This window comes from Oenanthe melanoleuca, chromosome 1A (assembly GCF_029582105.1).
Source record: "Oenanthe melanoleuca isolate GR-GAL-2019-014 chromosome 1A, OMel1.0, whole genome shotgun sequence".
In the NCBI taxonomy this organism is placed as follows: Eukaryota; Metazoa; Chordata; class Aves; order Passeriformes; family Muscicapidae; genus Oenanthe; species Oenanthe melanoleuca.
In genome coordinates, this window is record NC_079334.1 from 3499807 (window position 1) to 3512058 (window position 12252).

Below are 12252 nucleotides of genomic sequence, written 5' to 3' on the forward strand. Positions count from 1 at the left end.
TTTTTCTGCTCTCTCTTCACTCTTCATTCACTTATATCTAAACCTATGAAATGCTGTATCAGTCTTTAACAAATACCAATGTGTTTAAAAAACATGACAACAAAACTCAAGAGGATACTTCTACCAGTCAAGAAGGAAATAAAGCAGATTCTCTTAAAGTAACACTGTAACAGCTAAAAGTATAAAGTTATTCAGACTTTCTCCTTCTACTTACTCAATTAGCCCAAATAAAAGCTGATGGGAATGTTCAGAACTCATAAAAAGCTCCCAGCACTGTGGATGTCTCTGTAGCAGCACCAGTGGCTCTGTGATGGCTCCATTCCCATCACAGGGCAAGAGCTTCTCTGCCAGGTGAGGCATAAAAATAAGGTTCTGAATTAATGTAATTACCTAATGAAACTTTCCATACTAGGAATTAATTAAATAGGGGCATCTTCTCTGTAACTGTTGGAAAATACCTCTTTTGGAGCAACAGGTGTTCGATTCTGCCAAATTAAATGGTGATTACCAGAGAGATGTGGCTGGAAAGGCATTATCTTAGGGAAGATATAATTGCTACTGTACCTTATTAACCTGTGGGAAATAGCAGGACTGCCTGAGTCTCTTCAATATTTTGGTGGCTTGTCCAGCCAATCAACTGAGCAAAGAATGAAACTGATGGCTCAAAACAGTTTATGCCACTTTATCAGCACAGCAATAAGGTAATGGCTATTGATAATATTTTACTGAACTTTAGAACAGACAAACAAAACCACAGGAAAAAAAAAATTACATACTGGCTCCAAATGGTTGTCCTCTCATGATAAAATCTAGTGTTAAGTTTTAAATGTAATTAAAGTAGCATGGGGGTGGAAGTAAAGGAATTTGCAAAGTTAAACCTTATGAGAAATGTTACTGCAGTTAGTGAATTCTGCTACATTAAATAAATAAATAAAGAAGGAGGAAAAAGCCTTCTGTAGGTTTTGACAGTATTTTTTCTTGCTATAGCAGGGAAGTCAACAATACATGTTTGGAATATTATCAGCATCAGAGAGAGAGACTGGAGGATGAAATCTAGAATTTTATTAAGAGATCTGACAGAATCATACTCACAAATGTATAGCTATAGAAGTCAGGCAAATTTTGGGGATAAAGGCAACACAACCAGAAAAAATATTCCACCCACAAAATATTCCACACATCTTCTTTAGGTTTATCATAAACTGCTTATCTAAAGAAAAGACAGTGAAATCATATAGTCATTTAAAACATTGAAAATCTAACACTGATAAAAATAAAATTTTTACTGATTAAATGGACACAAGGAAGATTTTCTCTTTTCCTGAATAACATGAGAACTCAATGCAATTATATTGATACAGACCCTCCCTTCCTCCTCCTGAAATAAGTCTTTTACAAAATTTGTTTTTTGCAGCTAAGATTATGTCCTCTGAAAAGTGACTGAAGGTAAATTAAAAAGAATTCTTCACAATTACATGTGCATAGAAAGTAAGAAAGGAAAAAATGTAGCTCTACTAATGATAGTAGGTAACTTTCCTCTAGCTCTCCCCAAGATAAGCCACTGGCAGAAACATGGCCTATAAAAAGGTAAACCTCAGTACCCTGCAAATAAATGCATAGCAAAAGAAGAAGTAAAGGGTAGTATTTTGCTAAGTGATTATGACAGTAGGCCAGTCAAAGGGGAAAAAAAAAAAAAAAAAAAAAAAAAACCTTTTGGTAAAAACCCAGTCTTAGATGCAGGAAAACTGCATCAACTGAAAATCATAGTAAATTATAGCTAATTATTTCATACACAGTATGTGTAACATTGGAATTCCAAATCCAACAATGCTGAAGAGCACTATCCTGTTCCTGTGGGGACTAACACTGCAGAAAATCTCAAAACAGTCTCATAAACTTCACCAGGGAGCCACACTGCAGACAAACATGTGCCTGCTAAGAACCTAATGTGCTGGGGTTTATCTGGGGGCAGGGGGGGAGCTGCTTAGAATTGGAATGAAAGCAGCCAGATTTAGTTTTATGCAGAGAGAGAGCATTTTAATAACAGCAACAGAGGAAACTACAATAGCCTGACCCTATACTCATGAAGGAACCTTCAGCAAGTAATAAATTACTTTAAAAAAATCCCAAAACCTAAAATTGTTTTAACCATTAGAGCTGGAGTTAAGAAGTGGTCTCAGAGCACGACTGAGAATTTCAACTTTGAAGAATGAGGAAAGTATTCCAGTGCAAAGCCACTGAGAACCTTAATAAATGTGGGCTGAAAAGACCACATATTTCAAATTATTTGTGCCTGGGAAGGGATGCAACCAGTCTCCAGCACAGGGCACTGGTTTCCAAAGAGGGAGAGCCACCGTGCTGCAGCACTGAAGGCACATGCCCAGGAATATGTGGAGCATGGGTAATGAAGCCTGGCTGGATCATTCTGGCTCCACCACAGCAACCTGCTGCTCTCAGGAAAGCAACATGCTGGAAGGCATCACACAAATGCGTTTAAGTGGCCCTGGATGAGTAAGGGGAAGTTATGAATGCTGCCTCAGCACTCTCTCTTCTAGCAGGGGCAGCAGTGGTGCCACCAGTCAGAGAGAGAAGAAAACTGTGGCAGCCTGGGAAGGAATAAAAAGGAAAAGGCAACTAGCATGCAGTAACAGCTCCAAAGGGGCTGGAGAAGAGGAATTGAGGCAGATGAGGTGCTCAGCACTGCATTGTGATTTCTGCTGTTTATCAGAAGAAGGTGCAGCTCAGAGGAAGGAGCGAGTGTGGGCAGGCAGGCAGGCAGCCAGGGGAGGCTGTGAGTTCAGCAGTGCTGTGAACACTTGTTCCTCACACAGCTCATTTCCCCCATCTGTCTGGTTCACACTGAGGCCACGCACACACCTGTGCCAGGCCAGAATGAAGGTGCCAGGAGGGCAGGATTGGATGCCTGGGACCTGGGGCAGGGCTTGCACATGCTCAGCAGTGCCCCCAGATAAATCCACAGAAAATCACACACTCAGTGCCAACAATGTTCTGGAGGAAGCATGCTTGAATCTTTAAAAGTGTCACAGATCCTTGAATGTGAAGGTTTAATAACTGTTTGAACAACCCTCATGAACAGGTTTGGCCTAACTACCTCCACATTTGTTATTACAGGAGAGATGCAAATGTCATGTTGCATGGATTTTGCCTTAAATTGGCCTGAATATCATCTACACAAAATCCTTTTCATGCCATATCATAAGCAAGATGTGGTTTGGGTTTTTTTAACAAAACAGTATCCAGGTAGGAAGAAGGCAAAAAAATGACAATCTAATTATATACTTCATGAAATTATGACATTTTGAAAGCATGAAAATTACTTTGTTTCATAAACAAAATTACAGCAAAATCATTCAGACTCGATTTTACAGTTATCATGAGCTACTGGATTAGTGACTGTGAGAAAAAGAACCATAGTTTAAAGAATCAATGTTTTTAAGCTGTGACATTTTTGCCAAAACATCCTTAAGTTTTTAGATGCAGTGAGAATTCACAGTGTTTCTCTTCTTAACAGCATCCTGTTTCATTGGAAAATTTTTAGTCTGCTATCAAGCAATCCCATAAAGCAGGGCAGAACTAATGGCTTTATTAAGAATATTTACTTCAGGCTAAATGGAAGGAGCAATTACATTCCATTTATACAGGAAAACAGCTGGAACCAGCTAAAGGTACCTCAGAGTGTAAAAGAAAATATAAAAAAAAAGGCCTGATCAGAAGCTTGACAGGTTCACTGACTCAAAACACAGTCTTAGGGAACTGTCTGTCCAGCTGTGTGGGAAAGGTGCACAGGGACCTGGGAGGGAGGTGGTAAAAAAGCAGCTACACACAGCCAAAATATCTGAAAGGTCTGCTTCAAGAGATTTGAAGGGGAAAAAAAAAAAGGAAAGCAGGGTACCTTTTGTAGGCATTATTGCTGGAGGCAGGAAAAGCATCTGTAAAGGAAAAGTCAAGGAGTGGGACTCCAAGAGACTCTTCTAAGCCTTGGTGACAAGTCTGGACTTTGTGTAAGCAGGAGAATTGCCAAAGAATTGAGGATGATGGCAAAGAGAAGCCCCAGCACACCAGGAGGAGTGTGCTTAAGGGTGCCTGGAAACTGAATTGAGAACTATTTAATCAGCCAAAAGAAACTAATGTGCACCTGTTAACTATTTAAGCAACACCTTACTTATTACTTTTTCCTTTTTTTTTTTTTTTTTTTTTTTTTTTTGCCTTCCTACTCTGGTCATGTCCAGACCAAGGACAGCAGCTTTCCTTTTCCACCATGAGCCCATGTATCTTCCTTGCTCTTACAGGACCTGTAGGTCAGCCAAAGCTTTGCAGTGGAATGGCTTAGAGCCATTTTCCTACCACAAGTATCACAAAAAACCACTCACAGAATTCTAAACTCTAAAGCTGTAGTTCATTACAGCCCCAAACAAAACAAGGTGGCTTTAGACAATGAGGAAGCAAGAGTGAGACAGATTTTAACCAGAGTATGTTCAGATGTTTCCTCTCCTAATAGATGCTTGCAGAGCAAGCTGGAGGTCCTTATTCTTAGTGATGCAATTTTTGGTGGCCTTCTGGGATACAATAAAACCAATAGAGTCTCTCCTAAATCCCCAAAACCAGCCAAACAGCTTTTCTTTCTGTCCTTTTTGACAACATCATCACTCCTAACTCTAATCAAGAAACTCACTGCCCCTATGTTTAATTCTATGAATTCCCAGCTTGCTGTTTCTTAATTCTCTCCTATCCTCACTTCACATGATGGGAGTTTTTTACCTAAGCTTGCCCATGTGCTCTTGGAACAGATGCTACTGCTCACTCTATCCCACAGGCTCCATCTGGCCTGGAGCAAGAAGAAGCGAAGAAAACACTATAGCAAACCTCATCCCCTCTGTCCAGCTACTGTCCTTTTGAAAATGTTGTGTCAGGAACATTGCAAACAATTAAGACAGCATCCATTACCACCACCTTGGTTCTTCCAGAGTATCCTGCTCTCTGGATGTAAATATATCACCCTACTGCTTCTGTACAGGGAAGGTGGTGACTGCCTCCAGAATGGCTGCATCAGTCTGAGGTGATGAAGTAAAAATAATTTGCTCTTGCAGGGGGTTCAGGCAGGAGGGTTAAACAAATCTTTTCCGTGTAAGTATGTACTGAGCTTATCTGCATGCCTCATAAAGCTCATGTATTTGCTGTAAACTGTCTGTACCAATAGATTAATAATAAATATGTGTGTCTGACAGGAAAACGTGGCAACTGAATCCTTGCTCTTGTCCATCTGTTGCTCGCTATTTGTATAACTCCATATTATAGTATGCTTGTTTAGGTTTCAGCTGGGTGTTGCATGCATGAATATATACAGATATATATAGATTTATGTGTGTGTGTGTATATATATGCACATGAGGGTTTAGCTTGCAATGCTGTTTCCTTTGGCAGGGGTGTGTGAGGCTGTGCCAGCAGCCTGGAGCATGGCAGAGCCCCTTATGCATCCTAAGCCCCACATGGATCCCTGAGTCCCTCATGGATCCTGAGCTCCTTAGGGATCCCTGAGCCCTGCATGGATCCCTGAGCCCCTTAGGGATCCCTGCCTCCTACATGGATCCTGAGCCTCTCATGGATCCTGAGCCCTGCATGGATGGATCCCTAAGCCCCACATGGATTTGAGACCCACATGGATCCCTGAGCCCCTCATGGATCCCTGAGCCCCTCACGGATCCTGAGTTCCTTAGGGATCCCTGAGCCCCTCATGGATCCCTGAGCCCCTTAGGGATCCATGAGCCCCACATGGATCCCTGAGCCCCTCACGGACCCTGAGTTCCTTAGGGATCCGTGAGCCCCTCATGGATCCCTGAGCCCCTTAGGGATCCCTGCCTCCTACATGGATCCTGAGCCTCTCATGAATCCTGAGCCCTGCATGGATGGATCCCTAAGCCCCACATGGATTTGAGACCCACATGGATCCCTGAGCCCCTCATGGATCCCTGAGCCCCTCACGGATCCTGAGTTCCTTAGGGATCCCTGAGCCCCTCATGGATCCCTGAGCCCCTCATGGATCCATGAGCCCCACATGGATCCCTGAGCCCCTCACGGACCCTGAGTTCCTTAGGGATCCGTGAGCCCCTCATGGATCTCTGAGACCCTTAGGGATCCCTGGCTCCTACATGGATCCTGAGCCTCTCATGGATCCTGAGCCCTGCATGGGTCCTGAGCCCCTCGTGGATCCCTAAGCCCCACATGGATTTGAGACCCACATGGATCCCTGAGCCCCTCATGGATCCCTGAGTCCCACATGGATCCCTGAGTCCCTTAGGGATCCCTGGGTCCCACACGGATCCTGAGCCCTGCGGGATCCATGAGCCCCTCATGGATCCCTGAGCCCTGCAAGGATCCTGAGCCCCTCATGGATCCCTGAGCCCCTTATAGATCCCTGAGCCCCACATGGATCCCTAAGCCCAACATGGATCCCTGGGTCCTACATGGTTTCTGAGCCTTCCTGGATCCCTGAGTCCCTCATGGATCCCTGAACCCCTCATGGATCCTGAGCCCCTCATGGATCCTGAGCCCCTCATGGATCCCTGGGTTCTGCTGGATCCCTGAACCCACACGTTTTAGTTTGTGCCTACCGCTCTTCGTCCTGTCGCTGGCACTGCTAAAGTCTGGTACTTTCCCCTCGGCACCTGCCTTGGTAATATTCACCGGTATTGGTGCGATCCCACTTCGCTTTTTCTTTCCTCAAGACACCTAAAGCTGGACTAAACAGGCGCAGCTCCTGCGCGTCCCCTCCTAAGGGATGAGTCCAGGAGAGCCACAGCACTCCCAGGAGGCCGGGATGCCACCAGGCTCACTGTGTCGTGTGGGATGGCGTGTTTCATTAAATTTGAAATATGCGGTCTTTTCAGCTCACGTTTATTAAGGCTCTAAGTAGCTTTGCACTGGAATACTGAAAGTTGAAATTCTCGGTCGTGCTCTGAGACCACTTCTTACGGTTAGAACAATTTTAGTCTTTTCGCGCTGCTGCGGGCTGTAGCAGGGCACTCCCGCGCCTCTCTCTGCGGATGCCCCAGCCTTGTCCCCGGCCCGCCCCTCGCCACCGCCCGCCATCCTGAGCGGCGGGCGCTCGGCGCTCGATTGCGGCGGCTGCTCGCGGCGCGGCTCGGCGCTGGATTGGCGGGGGCTGCGCGGCGGGCGCAAGATGGCGGCGGCGCTGGGCCGGGGGCTGGACATCAGCCTGGCGGCGCTGCGGCAGCACGACCCCTACATCAGCGGCATCGTGGACGTGGCCAGCCAGGTGGCGCTCTACACCTTCGGCCACCGCGCCAGCCAGTGGGTACGTCAGCGCGCCCGCCCCGCCCCGCCCGGCCCCGCCCCGCCCGGCCCCGCCCTCCTTAGGCCCCGCCCCCCGGCAGGGCCGAGGTGTGAGGGTGGGGCCGGGAGGGGCCTGGCGCCGTCCCTGCCCGTGGCCCCGGGGGGTCCCTGACAGCCACCCTGGGCACGCTGAGCACCCCCGGGCACCGGGAATGGCGCTTTGGCAGGCTGCAAGGTGCAGGGGTTCTGCTGCGTGTGGTGGAGGCTGGGGTTTAGCCTGAGGCCATGGAGGACTGGGGTTTAACCTGGGGTCATGGAGGACTGGGGTTTAACTTGGAGCTGTGGAGGCTGAAGTTTATCCCAAGGCCATGGAAGACTGGGATTTAACCCAGGGCTGGTTTTTATCCCAAGGCCATGGAAGACTGGGATTTAACCCAGGGCTCTTTTTTATCCCAAGGCCATGGAAGGCTGGGGCTTAACCCAGGGCTGATGTTTATCCCAAGGCCATGGAAAGTCTGGGGTTTAACCCAGGGCTGATGTTTATCCCAAGGCCATGGAAGACTGGGGTTTAACCCAGGGCTGATGTTTATCCCAAGGCCATGGAAAGTCTGGGGTTTAACCCAGGGCTGATGTTTATTCCAAGGCCATGGAAAGACTGGGGTTTAACCCAGGGCTGGGGTTTAACCCAGGGCTCAGGGCCTCAGGCACTCCTCTGCCTTTCTGACACCTATAACAGAACCCAAACATGTGCAAAAGAGTGGTGGAGTTACCAGTGCTAAAAGCATTGTTGTAAGATGTACAAATGTAATTACCTTGGGGAAACTTTAGGTGATAGAACCTTCAGGCTCTTGGCAGGTGGTTCTTGGCTTGCTTTAGCAGTGAGACTCAGGACCTGTGTTTGAAGAACCTGCCCAGACTGCCTTTTGTGTTATTTCCCCCATTTCTCTCCCCTGAGGGCAGGTGCCCTTTGAAAACTCCTGTCTCTGCCTCTTGAATTAACCCAGCCTAGAATTAACCCAGTGCAATGTTTAATGTCATGGTGATGTGCCTGCAGCGTTTTCATGTCTTACCTCAAACCCTGGCTCAGCTGCATGATGTGCTAGCTCCAGCCTCTCACCACCAGTTCACCACCATGAAATTTGGTTTGGTTATTTTTTCCTGACCTGGTTGAGAGAGGTGTAACTGATGGTACTGGTAAAAGAGAGAAAAGGGGGCTCACTGATGGTGAGCAAAATGCTGCCCTGTTTTCAACTTTCTTAACATTCCTAATGTTCCTTTTCTTTAGGAGAAGACAGATGTGGAGGGAACACTGTTTGTTTACACAAGGTAAGGACACTACATTTTGGCATATACAGGTGAAGTCTGTGGATATGGAAAAGCTGGCTGGGATGGAGCGTGGCTGAATGAATAAAATCTTCCCCTTTGTTCAAGGGCAAAAAGAAACTGAAACTGCCAGTAGAAATGTGGGAAGAAAACACTCTGAAGGATGCATGACCTTGTATTTTGATAAGACTTCCAAATGTGATTTAAATGCCAGTATGGGTAAACTGTAGAAATCTTTTGTGTTGGCTTAAATAGGAATTGCAGTTTAAAAGTGTCTGAACAAAAAAGAGTGAAATAAATAGTGATATTGCTTAAAGGAAGGGAATGGCAGAACTTTAGAAATATTGTGTCCCCTACATAGGGAACTTTCATACTACTTGTGTTTGTTCATTTTTCATGCATCTTTCATCCAACATTTTGGATGGTTTTCATACTTTCTTTTAGCAACAACTCTGGCTGTGGCTTTCAGAGCATCATTTTTTGCACCATTTGTTCTAGCACGTGTGTTTGTTCTGTTGTGAAGCCTGCCCTGTGCTGGGTTTTCCATGATGGTGCTCCAGCACTTCTCTGTGACTGCTGTCAAAATCTGAAAGTTACATAGTCTGCAAGTGTTGCAGTAGCTGCTGATGTGTAACACCAAAGGAGAAAGTTACTTTTTTAGCTTTTGTATCAAAGAGGTTCTAGTAGGGTAGCTGAGAAAGCAAGAGATGGTTTAGAGAAGTGGGTGAGGTGGCAGAGAGGCCCAGGAGCCTGTGAGCTTAGTGGGAAGTGGAAATGCTGATTTCAGCCCTTACAGCTCTCTTGTACCAGCAGTGGCAATGGTCAGCAGTAATTTTTCTGAGCTGCTCTCAGATAAGTGGAGATCAGATGCTGTAAAATTACCACCAGGAGAGGAAAGCAGCAGCCCTTTGTTGTGCTGGCACTAGGTGGATGTGGTGACTTTTGTGCTGCAAAACAGAAGCAGTATTTCCTGGTATGTTGATCTCAAAGCTCAAGAGCTGACAACATGAAACCTGGTCCTTCTGGTATTTGTTATCTTTCACTGTTGTTTTTGTTGCCTGAGGGAGTTTCCTTTTAGGGCACAGGTTGCTGCCTGGCTGCCCTTTAGGCAGCAGTATGGAACAGGTTGTGAACTGTGAGTAACATCCTGCATTGCCCTCATCATCACCTTTAACTTCAATTTTCTGTGACTTCAAACAAATTTCTGAAATCCTGTGGAAAAGACATTGCCAACACAGAGTTTGGAGACCAAACTGCTACCTTTCTTTTCATTACAATGTAAAATGATGTTACCAGTTTACTTGGACTGAATTATTCATTGCCCAGCTCATCTTTGTGAATTCAAGGAAGAGTCAAAAGTCAGACTTCCAACTGGGTGAACACTGGTAGAAGTGTAGGACTGCTTGTTTGTTTTAAGGGAAATATTGACCCTTGCAAACAAGGATTCTTGTCAAGGATTTCCCTTTTGTTTATTTTTTGGTTTACTCCAATCCTGTAATATGGGTTCTTGTGTTTTGGTTTCATAGAGAAATCCACACACCAGCAATTAAGCAGAGGTGGCACTTTTCCCAAATGTATTTTGTAATACATTTTTTGAAAAATTCTCTCTTTGATGACTATTTGTTAACCTGAGTGCTGAGAACTTGGCTTGCTCTGGCTTGTTTGAATTGCTGCTTTTTAGTGCAGTGAGGAGCTGTAGGATAGATGGAGGCATTGGATCACATGATGCTGTTGGTCTGTTTATTTCTCATACATAACATAGGGCTTTGCTATAATTAAAAGGATTACCAAAACTGCAAGAGTCAATTGTTATTTCCGTGGCAACAAAATTAGATTTTTGTAGCATCTCTTAGAAATAAATAAGTAATGAATTAGGAGCACTACACAACAAAGAAATTGTGATTTCCTTTTCCCTCGACTTGTTCCTTTTCAGATCTGCTTCTCCAAGGCATGGTTTCACAATTATGAACAGACTGAGCATGGAAAATCGAACAGAACCCATTACTAAAGACCTCGATTTCCAGCTCCAGGACCCTTTTCTGCTCTACAGAAATGCCAGATGTAAGTATGTGACACGTTGGGTTAAATACTGGAGTCAGGTTCTCTTCAGTCTGTTCTTGTTAAGGTAGTCCAAGTGCTTAGACTGCAGCATTCAAGGGGTAGAATTGAAGGAATGCATTTTGCTTTTTTGATGTGCTGAAAGAGAAGCATTGCTCACTGTTCCTAAAATGCCACTCTACTAAAGAAAGTATTAGAATGTGCTTAGGAATAACCTCCTCATTTAACTGACAGATTGTGAATGTTTGTGGTTGCCTGTATGTGATTGAGAGAGACCAAGTGTGTGTGTGTGTTCTGAATACACCCCAGTCACTGCTGGGAAATCTCTGTGCAATATTTGTAGTCTTAATACAAATGCCACCAATTCAAACCCTGTGTTGTGCTCCAGCTCCAGAATACTGTTCTTAGAGCATCTTGGAAGGCAGGTTGCTTCTCAACTATTAGGCATAACTCTTGACAACATAATGCTGAGTCTAACCTAAACCCTGCTGAAAGACAAAGTAATTACTTCGGGCTTTCTGTTGATATTGCATGATTATCTTTGCACAAGAATTAGCAAGTGTCAGGCAAGCTCAGAAATGAGTGGAAGACATGAGGAAGTTTATTTGTGCATGCAGACCTGCACACAGACTGTTACAATGTGCAGGGAGCAGTTGTAAATCCAGTTTGTAGCTGTGCTTGCAAGCAGAGCTGTAGTACCTGATCTGGGCTTTGTCCTTTGTGCATAAAAGCAGATTGCAGAAATGGTTTATGTGAACTGTGATGCTCAAGTGTTCCCTCTGGATGAAGTAAAGGCAAAAGCAGCCTGATTTGATAATGTGCTAGACCTTCTAATTTCATAAACTAATTTGGAGTTGGGAAATCTATCAAGGGGGAATCCTGTTGTTCACACACTATGTGGTAGAAGCATTCTAAGTAGCCTAAATGAAACTGCTATTTTTGAGACTATTTGCTACAATTCAGAAGGAAACTGAAAAGAGTTGCAGACATCTCCAGGCTAACCTAGACTGGGCCAAACATTAGGATTTTAAGTACTGTGACACCTTCTTATTCCATCTGATTTTGAAGGCTTTTTCATGTGCACCTGTAATCTTGTTTAATCTCATTTTGTAACTTCATTAGGAATTTACATATGTTTATACCAATATCTGCCTTTTGAAACCTGATCTATTAATTTTTTATTTTTGTTGACACAAGTGGTATAATGAGTAATTAGAAGTTGTCGTTATTCTGTGGTGACAGAATATAAGTTTTTTGTCTGATTATTTCACATAAATTGTAATTTGTTTATTTTTTTTAATCAAGAGAAAACTCAGGGGTTGGGTGATATAAGCTCTTTCTTCACTAAGATACATGAAAATTTTAGATTTGCAGGGTCTCAAATACAAGTAGCAGCCTGTGGTTCTGAGCAGGATGCCTGGTCTGTGGATCTGATTTTTACCAGAGTTAGCTGTTTGATCTAACCATGGGTAAATCTATACCTCTTAACTGAACTGAGAGTTTGGTTGTCTGAGAGCAGATTCATGTTGTTTTACTAAAAAAACCCCAATTCTGTCAGTA

At 44.4% G+C, this 12252-nt stretch overlaps 2 protein-coding genes across 2 annotated transcripts in view; one reads left to right on the forward strand and one right to left on the reverse strand.

The window, feature by feature from the left end:
• The window catches only part of CACNA1C (calcium voltage-gated channel subunit alpha1 C), a 419556-nt gene that overhangs the window by 400479 nt on the left and 6825 nt on the right, over window positions 1–12252 (reverse strand). The window lies entirely within an intron of this gene.
• Window positions 7112–12252, forward strand: part of DCP1B (decapping mRNA 1B) — a 39118-nt gene continuing 33977 nt past the window's right edge. Inside the window, exons 1-3 of the mRNA XM_056511175.1 lie at window positions 7112–7333; window positions 8597–8637; window positions 10568–10695. Coding sequence (XP_056367150.1) covers window positions 7199–7333; window positions 8597–8637; window positions 10568–10695 — 304 coding nt within the window. The 5' untranslated portion in view covers window positions 7112–7198. The remainder of the gene's footprint in view (window positions 7334–8596; window positions 8638–10567; window positions 10696–12252) is intronic.